The 15805-nt window shown below is 43.7% G+C and overlaps 1 protein-coding gene across 1 annotated transcript in view; it reads left to right on the top strand.

The window, feature by feature from the left end:
- CACHD1 (cache domain containing 1) overlaps positions 1-6104 on the top strand; it is a 373745-nt gene extending 367641 nt beyond the window's left edge. Inside the window, exons 26-27 of the mRNA XM_078669174.1 lie at positions 3507-3608; positions 4364-6104. Of these exons, the coding sequence (XP_078525300.1) occupies positions 3507-3608; positions 4364-4602 (341 nt within the window). The 3' untranslated portion in view covers positions 4603-6104. The remainder of the gene's footprint in view (positions 1-3506; positions 3609-4363) is intronic.
- The last annotated feature ends 9701 nt before the right edge of the window (positions 6105-15805 follow it).

Genomic DNA, 15805 nt, shown 5'->3' with positions numbered 1-15805 from the left:
AAGGGAATATGATCATGAACACCTCCAGGGCCAAATCAAGGAGAGGGGACAAGGGACACCCATGTCTGGTGCCTCTATGGATTTCAAAAAGGCAGTGTCATGTCCTTTGCATCTGATTACAGCGCTACGGTGAGAGTACAACCTCCAAATTGGGTTAAACAAGCAGACCCACCCCGTATTGGCGAAGGATTTGGAATAGAAAATCCCACTGTAGGAAGCTGGCTCTTTATATAGTGGACCCAAAAAGAGGTACACCGTGCAAAGAGTCCATGCAGACCCCAGAGGAATTACAGAGGCACAAATGACACCCCAAATGCTCTCTTTTGTGGTAGTGTGAGCGAGCAGTTAGGCATATCAAAAGGTAGTGCTAAGCATTTATCACACAGACAAAGGCAGAAAGTGCGACCACACTCAAAGTAATCCAACACAAATTGATACAAATAACACATACTTTTATATAACTTTAGATACCAAGTCCATTGGAATCGGGTAAGTACTTTTTGAGTTAGTCAGAGGCCAAAAATCCTGGAAAACGGGTGTCCTAGAATGTGCCAAGTTTTCTGTGCACAACTGTGGGGATGAGATCCACATTTTGACTGCACCATGAGGGCTCGCCCCCTTCCTTCGTCTAGTCCGCCCAAGGCACCCGTGTGTCTGTGGGCTACTGGATGTTTTCACAGTAAGCACAAGTCCCTGTCGTCTGCATGGCGTTATGCCAGTGAGAAGACCGGAGAGATGTTGTGCGAGTCACATTTGTATGGTTCTGGGCCGCTGGTGGTTGTCTGCCAGGACCCGATCCAAGTGTCTGAGGAAGCGGTCCCATATCCTGGTGGCTCCACAGAGCATGTCAGGGCTCCCTGTGACCAGAGGTAGCCCTGGGAGGCGAGCCCTACATTCCCAGGCGGCACACCGGGTAGCAAGGCGCCAGAGATAGCCCTGTCACTGCACTCTACCAGGAACTCTACATTATTCACCATCTTACCCAGTCACCAAGCTCTGCCCCATGTATTCCATTTTCAATGTGGGGTATTTTGTAGTCTCCACCATGTTGATGAGCAGCCATTTTTTAGTTCTTGACCCAGTTACTGATTAACTCTTTTATTCCATATACCACCTCAGATTTTATTTTTTTCTGTTGTAGGAGGAAAACGCAGAGGCATATGTAGGCCTTAATAGTTCTGTAAAGTATATGCCTGCTCCTAATACATTTTTTTATTTTTTATATTTATGGTCTACATTTTTTACAGTTGTCTAGTTTTAGGGACCAGTTATCGTGGGCACTCCAACAGCCTGTTTTGTACTCGATATTAGGTTATATGCGCATGGCTTTCTGGCTTTTCAAGATAATAAAATCTGGCATTTCTTGATCCCCCTAACCTGTTTAAATTTAAAGAGGATTTGTGTCCAATACTATGGTGTGGAAGCAGGGAATCTAGCAGGAATTTAAGGAATGGTAAGCAAAGTGCATAGCGTATATAGGCAGTGGGAAATTGAGGCTCTGTATCTGAAATTTCTCTCAAAGTTGCTTGTCTCATTGTACTTTGAAAAAAAGCTCCATGTAACAATATAAAGGAATACAAATATTAACATTTTCTCTACAAAGACACTGCTTCCAAGGGCTCTGTTTCCTACAGGGTTCAAGCATTGGCTTATCTATTTCTAAATCTTTTAATATTTTTGCCGCAATGATCACCAATACTGATGTGATATTGGCACTTAGAACTTTTGTTCCCTATTTTGTCATCCTCTGGTTAACACAGGTCTTAAAATTAAGCATACACTTTTCTGATGTGCCTGCCACCTTTTTTAATGTTTCAGTAATACAATGGGCAGCATATATGACATTGTCCTAGAACTGGGCTTTCTCTAACACCATGAGTAATGATTTCCAGTTCTTGTGCTGTTGTTCAATTGTGCAGCTGGGTCAACTAATTTGAAACCATAACCAACTTGAGGACTATTAAAATAGTCCTAGTGGTTTCACAGAACTGTCAAACCTGGATTATTAAAACAGAACAGTTTGCTGGCCATCCCATTTTGGATGATAAACCACTAGGGGCAGGAGCCATTTTATGCAGATTGCCGTTGGGCAAGCGAAGAGCATCCTTGATCATGTTTGGAGCATGGAATCTAAGGATGCAGCGTGGCATTATCTCAAGGGTGGCCCGTCAGGTGTCACTACTCCGTTTCTATTCTAAAGACCAAGTTCAACGCTTCTTAAAGAGGTCGTTAATCTGCCGGTGCACTTCGTGAAAGAGATGGATATGGCCACCCAAAAGAGAGCACTCGCAAACAGAATCCTCCAGGCCTGCAACCAAATACACAATGTTAGATAGCCAAGTGGATACGGTCATGTTGTTTTTGGCCTCTCTTAGACCACACTATTAATTGCTTATCCTATCTCTCTGTGACCACTTAGCAGGAGAGGAACCCAGAGTTTGTTCCAGGATAAGAAGAAAATTGAAGGGGATTTATTCTGTATTGTAAAAAACAGCATGGTCATGACCTCCAATTTTTTTTTTTTTTTTATTAATAAGAACCCCGCCAAACTTTCAGGCACTTAAAACCCTGGCTGTGGCTCCAACTACAAGCAGGCATTGTGTTAACCAGTTTGGTTTTAGAGTCGGTCCCAGTTAATAATGCCTCTGTGCGATGAACTCCGGAACTGCCTTGCGATAAACAGAAAGTCAATGGATTATGTTGAGGTTTAGCCCTCCACTGATTCAAACATCATCCGATAAGAGCTCATTAACGATAAAGCTATTAATCACAGCGAATGTGCCTTACTATTGTATTAAATGGTTAAATCATTACAGAGATGCAGCGTGTCCCTCGCATTTCACGATCGAGATATGCAGATGTAAATATTTTGAAATGTTGTTGCACAGCTGTCCGATCTGCTGACTTTGGAGCTGGGGATCCGTGTTCTAGACTCTGCATCGGCTCAACATCATGTAATTCTGGGCTAATCACGTAATCTCCCCGTGCCCATGAACAGCGCCTGGATACCCTCACGGGTGATAAGCTGCGCTATAAAAATGTACAAATGTAATGGTCATCTAACTGCTACTAATGCAATGTAAGGTGCATTGCTCTTGATTAGGTTAATTAGAACTGCTTTTAATGCTAGTATTACACACCCTCTCCAAATTTGTTTAATTACTTTGAGTAACAGAATAGTCTCCCTTTTAATTCCAAAAGTAAATATCGTATTTTTCGGCGTATAAGACAACTTTTTAACCCATTAAAATCTTCTCAAAAGTTGGGAGTCGTCTTATACGCCGGGGGTCGTCTTATAATGTGGCCAGTATAGCTCAAACCCTATATTTTACAGGAAAAGTAGGGGTTGATCTTATACGCCCAGTCGTCTTATACGCCGTAAAATACGGTATCTTGCTCTGATCAGAATAAATTGTTCTCTGTGAATGTTTCACTGATACTGATATGTGATAAGCCATCTAATAACTTATACATACTTTCTACATACTTTCTCATTTTTCCAACAGTCAGTAACACTCGATTTATAGCGGCTGTAATAGAGAGACATGCACACAGTCCAGAGCGACGTCGCCGCTACTGGGGCAGGTCTGGAACTGAGAGCGATCACGGTAAGACTTTCAGCCTCTTCTACTATAGCAGTTGTGCACATTTTTGGGAATATTGTGCTACAAAACAGATACTACGTGGAACTAAGTACTTGATAAAGGTATTTAGCAGTTCTTTGATGATTCACTATAAGACACTGTCCACAAATTGAACTAATGTTTTTACATAATTGTTTATGAAGACTTTTATTGAATACACTAGTGCTTTGTGCAACACTAATCTATTTTCAAGGTGATATTGTTCTTAGTATTGCTGTTTGGATCAGCTATTGTCTATTTGAAACACCCAAAAAATAGGTTGCTTATGTCCATGAACAACCTTTATTTTGAGTGTTTCACTTCATTGGCATTGGTCATCTTAAAAACCTTAGCATTTAAAATAAAAATAACAAATCCTTTTGAAACAAATATTTTTCAAAATCGATATTGTATTTGATTCCACATAATCTGTAGAATGGTGTAGTGACTAAGGGGAGCCGGATTCTAATCCGCATGTAGACTCACTTTTACCCCCAAGCTGAACATTTTACAATAATTTATGTCAATAATTACTCTACTCACAGGTATGTTAACTAGTGCTACAAAGTTCACAAATATTTGTAAACCTGTTCCTACCAAGAGGGTCCTGATCATTGGAATAACTTCATTTGTTTATAAAATGTATTGGTTTCATTTGACTTGTATGTGTTTTTTTACAGCTACTAATACATTTATTCTGTAAACATGATTATAAATTGATTGTGTGTATTTCTTTTTAGGCTACAGCACCATGAGTCCTCAAGAAGATAGTGAAAACCCTCCGGGCAGTAATGACCCCATGTCTGCTGGAGTTGATGTGGGCAACCACGACGAAGATCTGGAGCTCGACACGCCTCCTCAAACTGCTGCTCTACTCAGTCACAAATTTCACCACTACAGATTGCATCACCCCACCCTTCATCACAGTCACCACCTGCAGGCTGCAGTCACAGTACACACTGTAGATGCAGGATGCTAATGACTGTTGTTGTTTGACACTGGGATGTGTAAAGAATCCTTTAAGCAGCATTTGACAATTTGTATTTGCGCATTGGAAAGTGGTTTTGCTCATTTCCATGGACTATTAACTTTCAAGGAGGATTTATAGCCGGAAAATGTTCCTCAATGCGCCAGATTGAATTGGACCAGTCCTATAGAAAAGACAGGAGGATTTATTTTTGGAATTTGCGTTCCTTGATGGAAGGCTTGGAACTGGACCAGTAAGGTGGAGCAGAGGGCATGCACACCTTCAAATGAAGGAGCTATTTTTTATAACTAAACATTTGCTAACTCTTAAGTAGCTGAGCCATGGAAGTAATGGACTTTTCTTCAACTGGAAAAAATGCAAATCTGTGACACGCAGATTGGGAAGAAAGAAGTTTTAATTTCATGGGAATGTTTTTTTAATCGAAAGACATTATGTTGCATTTGTTCTGTGCGGCTTATAATATGGAAAAATGCATCTCAAAATTTTTAAGCAAAGGATTATTTTTCTACTATTTATTGATTCTACAATTGTCAATGAACTATTGAAAGAAACTTTCCACTATCTGCCAGCTGTATACATTCTGTGTTTTTGAAGTGGTCCTCAAGAACATTCTGTTTCTCCTTTGAGCAACATATCCACTGCCTACCACTTCACAAGAGGGAAATGAAGAAATCTCTAACGTGTTTACAATAAACTTTTATTCCCCATCAACTGTTTTTAGATTCAAATGTGGTGTACAGTGTTTTACCAGCATTTATTAGCTAATGCTTTCTTTGCAGGTTTTGTTTTTTTAAGTACTTCAGTTTTGACGACCTCGAAGGAAGATGATCTAAAACAATAAACCTGTTTGAGTGTTAAGGATTGATTAAGAAAATCATGTATTTCAATCAAATTAGTTCTTGGCACCTCGTGCTTCAAGATGCATTTTACCCGGAACTAATAAGCTTGACTAAATTCAGTAGTAGAGGGAGTTATAAAAGTTACATGCCATATTTGTCTTTCAATTCATAGTTGCAATACTTTTTAGATGTTTGAAGATCATCAGCCATTCAAAGCAATTCTAAAAATAAGATTCAGTGATTTTTATTTTTATTATATGTTTAATACTGTGTGTGCAAACCTATTTTATCACAACACTGTACCTTAATTATGCTTGTGACAGCAGGACACTCCTTTATACTGTGTATAAAATGTCAATCCCCTGATTTAATTACCTGTATATGAATAAGTGTGATTTCACAGTTTACTTGTGGCTGTGCAGTGAGGGTTTCACCCAGTTTTCATTTCCCTGTTTTAAGTAATTACAGATACCTCTGAAGAATAAATGCATAAAAAAGCTCAATGATCAATTCAGATGTATTTCCCACTTGTATAGACCAGAAATGTAAATATATTTTGTAAGCAATTTGAACTTGTTGTCTGAAATGCTTTAGAAAGAAGAGAGAGAGGGGAAGCCTAAAGTGCATATTAAAAGAGATACTGTATAAACCTTACATATGCAGTGATGTTCTATGTTGGGGGAGGGGTCCTACTATGTTTGTTGAGTGATCATTTTACTTTTGATTGCGATGTGTAGACATTCATAATATCCCTTCATGACTCTGATAGCCACATTTTATTTAATTGCTTTATCTTTTTGTGGTGTTGATGGTGCTTTCAATAGTTCGACTCAAAAGAAAGTCATAATATAAAGAGTAAATGCACCTAGTATATCAGGGCAGTGATAAGTTAAAATTGTTAATTTTAGGTCTCGCCTAGCGTTGCAGCGCGCATGTGCTGCTCGCGTAGCGCGGTTTATTGGGGTAAAAGTATTTTTGGAGAAGGACTTCTGATCCCGCCCATGCTTTCAATTGGTCAATGTCCATATTTAATTAAAACACTGCATTTCGATTGCTCTGTAGGCTTTTTGGTTACCGCCCTGTGGTTTTTTTGTGCACGCCCTTGGGACACCGAGTCTACGGCGTCTCTGCACGTGACTAAATTTCTTGTCAGTGACGCTGTTTACACTCGCCGGTCGGCTTTCTGATTGGGCATCTATTACAATCTCGCTGCCTTCACGCCAACGTTACTGTCCCTCCTCCCCGCTGCAGCAGCAATGAGGCAGCGCCATGCGAGGGGGACTCCCTGGGGACACGGGGCCGTGTGTGTGCCCTCCTGTCTCGGCGTGTTTATTTATTTAATTAATTAGCCGAACAATTTGCGTGCGGGCCGCTTTCACTTTTGCGGTCCTCATGTTCAGCTTGCACTGGTTGATCAGAGCCTGTCATGTCCCAGGCAGTACAGAGCGCTGGGCCGGCCTCGCGCCTCCCGCCCCCTCCCCGGCAGGCCCAGACTCCAGATGTTCAGAGCACTCATTGAGAAGTCCTGCTGGCCCCACTGAGGGCAGGGGAAAGGCACACGAGCTGGAACCCGAAGCACTTAGTCACTGCGGGACCTGGCACATTCCCCAGCTTTCAGCTGGTACATTCCCCAGCTCTCTCCTGGCCATCTGTTCCAAAAATACACTTCCAGGACCGCGGCTGGGATCCTAGACTAAGAGCAGCCGTTCTCCAGTAGGAGGAAAAGCCCTGTGAAAGGAGTCTTTGTAAGAGGAAACTCGCTGATGAGGAACAGCACGGGAGCCGGAGCCCAGTGGAGCGGCGAGAACTTTTCGCTTAAAAGCAGAGACGGAGCGCATGTGTATATGTGCCAATAAAGCGCCTAGGAGTCAGTAGCTTACCACATAAATACAGAGACGTGGTGCATGTCTATATATGCCAATAATGCACCTAGGTGTTGGTAGCTTACCACATAAATACAGAGACGCCGCGTATATACATATATGCCAATAAAGCGCCTGGGCTTCCATAGCTTGCCACATAATTACAAAGCACACATCTATATGTGCCAATAAAGTGGCTGGACGTTTGTAGCTTACCCCATAAATTGAGAGATAGAGCGTACATCTATAAGTGCCAATAAAGCGTCTGTGCATCAGTAGATTATCACATGAATAAAGAGACAGAGCACGTCTATATGTGCCAATAAAGTGTCTGGGCGTTAGTGATGCACTATATTTGTATTTATGTGATGTGACTAAGTTGTCACATAAATACACAGACACAGTGCATGTGTATATGTGCCAATAAAGTGGCTGGGCATTGGTAACTTACCTCATAAATACAGAGACACAGCGCATGTCTATTTGCGTTAATAAAGCTTCTGGGTGTCAGTCACATCACATGAATACAGAGAAACAGCACAACTTTATATGTGCCAATAAAGTGTCTTGGCATTAATAAATTACCACTTAAATACAGAGATAAAGCACATGTCTATATGTACCAATAAAGCAGCTGGGTATCAGTAGATTATGACATGAATAATGAGACAGAGCACGTCTATATGTGCCAATAATGTGGCTGGGCGTTAGTAACTTACCTCATAAATACAGAGACTCAGCGCATGTCTATATGCGTCAATAAAGAGTCTGGGCGTCAGTCACATCACATGAATATAGAGAAACAGCACAACTTTATATGTGTCAATAAAGTGTCTTGGCATTACTAAATTACCACTTAAATACAGAAATAAAGCACATGTCTATATGTGCCAATAAAACAGCTGGGCTTCATTCACATCACATAAATACAGAGATACGGCATCAGTAGCTTACTGCATAGATAGACACAGCACGTTTCTATGTGCCAATACATTATCTGGGGTTATCAACTGACCACATAAATACATAGATACAGCTCCACTCCACTCCAACATGACAGCCATTTTCCATGTTCTTTCCTTTTTATTTTTAATCCTGAAGGCATGGGCAGTAATCTCACTAATCTGTGCTGTACCTGTTACTCTGCAGTGCTGCAACGTATGCTGTTCGTCACCTGCGTGTGTGAGAGAAGCTTGCATTGCTGCTTACGCCATGAATGACCGAATTTGTGCGGTAGTCGGGACGCTTGTAATGTTGTTGCTTGAGTTCTACCGTTTTTTTTTCCTGAGAGATGCGTGTAGTTGTGACCGCTAGAACTATTTTGTGTGGGGCAGGCTTGCACCATTGCGGCCTGAGCTGGATCCGGTCTGTGTGAAGGGAGCTTGCACAACAGCGCTTGTGTTTGCAGTTTGCTGAAAGGTTTCCTGGAGGCTGTGTCTGGCTGCTCTGTTGAGGTCTGCTCTCCACCCACAGCATCAGAGGAAGCAAGCTGCAGACTGGGGCTTGGCGCAAGGAAGGTCAAACTGGGTACAGGTGATCGGCATTACAGCCCACGTGTACAACATAGTGGGCAAACACCATTGGTTGTTCAGGTAGTTCCAAAATGTTCCAACATGTCCGGGTCTGGTACAGCACCAAGGAGCATCATTTCTCTTCAGCAGCAAATCATATGTGCGTATTTTTTAATATGGAGTCGGAATTGCCATTTTCACTCCCAGAGCTTCTCCACCAATGCAGGTGTACTACATAACAATACACCAAAACAAAGTTCTTTATTTTATTAAGGTGGGGCGAGCATATCTATTGCACAGGTAAAAAACATTGGCATTATGCCAATAGCCCCAACTCCAGCAATTGCGAGACCTATTGCATTTCCAATGCTTGTTATGTTTTCCCCTCACATCCCATATTTACATTTGTGGATACCTTGCAAATAATGCAAGGCACAACCAGAGTCACTGTTTCACTGTAAATAATCTGTGTAAGTAATAGTGCCCCAATGTCAATTGAAACAAACATTGCCTATAGTGTTGTGTTGAAGCAAAGAGTCAGATTGTGGGGGAATTGCCTCCCATGTCGTCCTAGATGTCAAAAAGAAGCAGATCATGCACAACACACAATAAGGATGGTCTCCATCCCTAATTACAGTGTGACAGAACTGTAGTTTGAGGCTGTCATACATTCACATGCTTTGCATTATTCTGCCACCATTGAGGTTGGATGTAGAAAGACTGACTAAAGGTAGACTCGTGAGAAGCAGACTGTAAGCCCACAGTTCTCCGCAACAAAATTGTCATGTTTAGAATCTGTTTTCTCTTATGATCTGTGGGGAAATTATATTTCAAATGCATGTAGCTGAATAATACAGATGTTAAAAGAAAAATTATGCATTATTCACCTTGGAGGCAGGATGATGTTATGAATGCTTCATTTTGTACAATGAACCTGTTCAGGTATGCTGTGCATTACCTGTAAAAAATGTAACCTAGTAAGGTCGGTGTGAAATTCCAAAAACAAAACGCTTTAATACTGTCTGCCCTACTGTAACTTATTTGCACACAATATTACTTGATGAACATATGAACTGAAAACCACGTTCATGCTTTAATGTTTATAGTAAGAACAAATTCTCCACCCACCCACTCCAAAATCAAAGGAAGTAGTTTTTTTCCGGTGTAAACCGGGCTTTCATGTAGCATTTTAATTCTTGAAAAATAACTTAACTGAATAGTTTAAGCACTCCGCCAAGCCAGTTTTCACTTGCAATCAGTTTTCCAAACACATTTTGTGCATACGATAAACTTCCTGTGTTTGTCTTCTTGATATAACACATTAGTGCTCTTCTAACATCTAAAACATGCAAAGCATTTTCTGTTACAAATACTGGCCTTTGGAAAAATAAGGTCACTGAACAGTGGCGGCTCCTCCGCAATGGCAGAGGAGCTTCGCCCCACTGCCTGACTCAGAGCCAGCGAATGAGAAATAAAACCATGTTCTTGCAGCATTTAATTTTGCATTTGCGGGTTCTAAACCAGCGCTGTAGGGAGGGGCGGGGCCGAGGCATGGGAGGGGAGAGTAGGAGTGCTCCATGCACTCCACTTCCTGAGTGCTCGTGTGTTTGGCCTGCCGTCTCAGGTCGACCAAAACGCACATGCACACTTAGGTTTTCTCCAGCCTAGCTGCATTGAGCAGCCGGTCTGGAGAAACCCCACAGACTCCCCTGAGCGGAGCATCTTTCTAGCCCACGCAGACCAATCCTGCACTGCTCTGCAGCACGGGGATTGGTGGGAGTCAGTCCCACATGCTGCTGGGACCAGGCAGGAAGAGGAGACACGACGCTGGAGGCAGCTGGCAGCTTACGGTATGTTTTTAAAAATATATATATATTTATATTCCCCCATGACCCCTCCTGCATTCCCTCCACCTGCCTCACCACCCTTTGTTTATGGCGGCTGCCACTGTAACTAAGTACTTTGGTTTTATATGAAAATTTTAAATAATTTTGGGTATACATCTTGGGTAATCTGCACTACTGGCTTATCCCAATTAGGTTGCTTTACACTCTGCCCGATTTTCAATTATCCTGCACCGGGAAATTCTGGCTATTCTGAAAACCACCTGTAGGGTTAAAAATTATGTTGAGCAGGCATCCACCATGTTTTGTTTGCAAAGGAAGAAAGATAAATCTACTTAAGTTCATATTCAAATTCTGTGCTGGTAAAGAAGTGTGGAATGATGGTGGGAATTTTTGTATAACACAATAGAAAGGCATATACAAAGTAAATCCTGCAGAGTGCGGTTTGTATAGGACTCTCATACATGCAGTTCAGACAGAATAAGGTGCTTAAATTTGATGCTTAACCCCGTTGAATAAATGCAACAAGTCTCACAGTGTACCCTGAACAGAAGGTGAATTTTTTCAGCATGAATCTTTTCTGGATTCACATACTGTGTATTATTCCGCCATCTAGTGGGTGGGTCCAGAATTGTAGTATTTCTTTACCTTTTAGGTCTCGCCTGGCGATGCAGCGCCATCCGCTGCACGCTAGCGAGACTATTGTCGCTGTGTAACATGCGAAGTGGGACATGAGATGTGCACGAGCTTACCAAAGCCATTGCAGACAATGGCTGTGATGGTGCGCTTTACGAGACATGCGCTGTGAACGCGCGCGCTTTACGAGACACGCGCTGTGAACATGCCCGTCTCTTCTTGCGCGCTCCCACACTTTCACTTTCACAGCGCGTGTCTCCTAAAGTGCACGGTCACAGCCATTGTCTGCAATGGCTTTGGTAAGCTCATCAGCAATGCGTCCCCTCGCCAGGACACGAGATGGACGAAAGACGTCCGGGCCCGCTGCAGCAGCTCGAGGCACCCCAGCCCCAGCTCGACATAGGCTTGTTTGTTAATGTTCTTAACAATTGCAGCTCAAATTCATAGCACGTTTCTTCTGACTGAACAATACAGCCATTGTATGAATGCTTGCAAACTTCCAGTAATTTAAATCAAGCAAAAAAACAGTGTGCAGAGTGCATAGAAGAGATGCACTGTAGAAGAGAATGGGACACCTCAGACACTGGTAAGTACAGCATGGACTGTCATTTTTGAACACTTTTCCCTCATTTTTAACCGTTTCTCTCCACCCCCTCCCTATATAATCTGTTTACTGCGCGTGTCCTGCTTCTCAGTGAAGCGTCGTGCCTGGTTCCTGGAGCGTTTCTATGAGAGCCTGTGCGCGCGCCATAGTTACTTCTCGCGTTTCCTAATTAGCTTTACCGCTGCCATTAGTGTTTTGAGAAACTGAACAGGCCTGTCTTTACCTTAATAAGGAAGAAGCAAGACCCTTTCAGCAGATGGCATTCCATCACGTCTGCTTTCTGTCGTCTTAAACTTAATAGAGACGCGAGGTAGTACTTTAGTCCAATTTCATTAAAAATTAACGCATCTGATTGTTGAGTGTCTTTGAGAGGTGACATTCCTGATGTTAGCAATGTTTGAAAAGAGACTGCCGGTAAATTAGAGCATCCTTATGCAGTTAGGCAGGGCATGTTTTGTGGAAACGTGGAGTTTCCCAGTGAAAATTGGCATATGTGCCTACCTTCTGATGTGAAACTTTTTGATAAAATGCCCATGGAGCTGAGTGGCTTGTGGACGTGTGCGTTCCAGTTTTTTGGCCCTCTCAGTAAATTACAGTGGATTCTCCCTGCGTTTTCTTTTTACTCTCTCGGTCATTAAGATTGCTATGAACGTCAATGAATAGAGGAACAAGTCTGAAAAGTGTTGTCTAACTTTAAAAAAAGAAAATGTATTTTAAATGTTTGTAATTCACATTGACTGCAAATGGTGTAGGTAGCATTACCCGTGGGCAAAGCACAGGGCCCCAGATCCCCTGTTGTGCAGAAGGCCTACCGTCTCCTAGTTATGAGTTATGAGCCATTTTGCACTAGTCTGTCAGGGTTTGAGTGGCCCACTAATGAACGTAGCAGACCTCAGTCCTCACGTTTCGCAACGCCACTCGCATGACTCCTTTTACTATGTTCACTAAGAGCCTTTGAAATCTTTACTGCTTCCATGTCGCAAGATGGCATTACTCGCTAGAATGGAACATACAGATGTCGATTTGAGACTCCCAGAATCCCCTCTGCCCCAAAATAGAGGGGGGGTGGGGGCTCCCTAGTAATCTGTCTTTAATGATCAGCCACACAGTCAGATAGTAGACTGTAACATGGTACAGAGGACCTTTCTGCCTTTTATGCCCTCTGAAGGCTTAATAACTGAAGTACTTGAAAGTTTCATTTACTACGGCATATGATCCATAAAAGGGGCCCCTCGTCCTGCTGGTTTTGAAAAACATGGACCTGCCTTTTCCGCAACTTTTTCCTCATTTAGAACCTTCATTACAGTTGTCACTCGCAGTGTAAACGTAGTAAGGCAAGCTCATGTTCGCAAGTAAAGTTAATAACCTGTAAAAACCGTTAAGCAAAATGCTACTTTTATGCACGTAAAGGAGAAGCAGGTTACCAAAGCCAAGGTCGAGGAAAATTATTTACATTGGCTTTTAAAAAGTTACTTTTCCAACAATAAGACACAGATACATGTACCCAGGTTTCGGAAGTTAAATTAGAGATACCAGTGTTACCCAAGAAACCCGAAAAATAGTGTGCACATTATGGCTGCTAATAGAAAAGAGTGACGAGTGGACTTTTCACACCCTGCGCACCCTCACACCCTGCGCACCCTCACACCCTGCACCCTCACACTCTGCAACCTCGCACCCTGCACCCTCTGCAATGGAACTCCAAATACCACTCAGTGCCACATATTTACACGCCACATAATTACACTGCACTCAATGCAACATACACTCCAAATACCACTCAGTGCCACATAATTACATGCCAATCAATGCAACATACACTCCAAATACCACTCAGTGCCACATAATTACACGCCACATAATTACACTTCACTCAATGGAACATACACTCCAAATACCACTCCGTGCCACATAATTACACGCCACATAATTGCACTGTACTTAATGCAACTTACACTAAAAATACCACTCAGTGCCACATAATTACACGCCACATAATTGCACTCTACTCAATGCAACATAAATACACTTTATCTATCGCCCTCACTCTAGCTGTCTATCTATCGCACTCTATCTATTGCCATCACTCTATCTATCGATCGCCCTCACTCTATCGCCCTCACTCTATCCCATCACTCAGCACCACCACAGCATCACTCAGGGGCACCACAACATCACTATGTGCTACCACAGCATCACTGAACGCCACAGCATCACTCCTCGCCACCACATCACTCAGCGCCACCACAGCATCAATCTGTGCAACCATTCAACTGGTTCAAATATGTTCTCTCAATGTTTCAAGCTTTTTGGGTTTCGCCTGCCGAAGGCTGCGCTCTGCGCAGCTTTTCGGCGCAGGTGAAATCCTTTGTTTACAATAAGGACTTCGGGAACGTCCCCCGGCTCTCAATGGCTAGCTCCATAAATGGAGGCTAGCCATTGGGTGCCGGATCTGTCCGTCAAGGCCGGACCAGATTCGGGGGCGTTCCCGAGATTTTTTCCCTGGGCGGAGTTTCGTTTTTTCCCGTTCCCTCCCCTTTCACTGAAAGTGATTTCAGATGCGCTGTCCATTCCCGCCCCCCTCCGTGTGCCTCCCCGCCCCCGCCCCCCCTCGCTGTCCTGTGCACGTTTCCCGCCTCCCTCCCGCCGTCCGTGTCCCCTCCCGCCGTCCGTGTCCCCTCCCGCCGTTCGTGTCCTCTCCCACCCCCCTCCCGCCGTCCGTGTCCTCTCCCGCCGTCCGTGTCCTCTCCCGCCGTTCGTGTCCTCTCCCGCCGTTCGTGTCCTCTCCCGCCCCCCTCCCGCCGTCCGTGTCCTCTCCCGCCCCTCTCCCGCCGTTCGTGTCCTCTCCCGCCCCCCTCCCGCCAATGTGAATGCTACGCGGTGACTCACGTTGCCATCTGCAGAACTTTAGCACTTAACATTTATCTGATCAGGCACGCCACTGCCCGCTCGTCCTGTAAAACACAGAGGCCACCCCGGAATGGTAGTTATTCTGCTTAAAACCATCACCCCGAGTTAGTCTGTTGTCAGAATTTAAATAAACGTGTTTTTCAGAAGAACCGTGTACTATGCTGCGTTTTTTATTACAAAATATTACTCGAAATATGTACATGACTGATGTATTCACGTGTACTCGTTAGAACAATATTAGCTAGAAAGCGAAATTCATATTCACATTTTAACATCCTGGAAAATGACTGCTAACCAATCATGCATGTAGTTAAAAGATTATCTATTAACGCTTGTGGATGATTTTAGTGGTTTCTTTCAGGTCCCTTTTTTGTGTTTACTTATGTCCTGTTTTTATTTCTATGACGTAGTTAGACGTCGGTGTCGCACAGTAAAATGCAAAGTACGTCTGCCCCTGCCTCCGGGCACGGATTTGGGAAGCCGTGGTGAAGCTCCGCCTAACGACGCCTTTGATTGGCAACTTCTTATCCAATCGGAGAGCTAGAACTGGTCGCTCGGCACAGGAGCAACAAGCGGCTACAGTGATCCTCCAGCCCGGCTGGGAAGCGAGTGAAGTTTTTCTAAGTGTTTAGGAGGCGCCTGGAAGTTCATAAGCGGCGACGTAGTTGTAACGCAGAATAGACAAGGACCGAGTTGCGGTCCAGCCCCGCTGCTGGGACCCCTTCGTTACCTTTCAACCCGCTGGTACCCCCCGGCCTGCAGGCCATCTACGGGGAGTGCCGCCGCCTGTACCCTGAGCAGCCCAACCCGCTCCAGGTCACCGCCATCGTCAAGTACTGGTGAGGAGAGAGAAAGAGGGCTGCACTACCCACAGAACAAGTCATACGGAGGGGTACATGCCCGGGTGGGAGGGGGGCTGTTGAATCTTAAGTTCCAGCTTCTTTCTGAATACATCAGGGGCACAGTGTGCCGGGAGGGTGAGCGGGGG

Source organism: Lissotriton helveticus, chromosome 1_2, assembly GCF_964261635.1.
Source record: "Lissotriton helveticus chromosome 1_2, aLisHel1.1, whole genome shotgun sequence".
NCBI classification, from domain to species: Eukaryota; Metazoa; Chordata; class Amphibia; order Caudata; family Salamandridae; genus Lissotriton; species Lissotriton helveticus.
The sequence above is the reverse complement of the archived record's forward strand: the minus strand, read 5'-3'. Positions and strand labels throughout refer to the sequence as shown.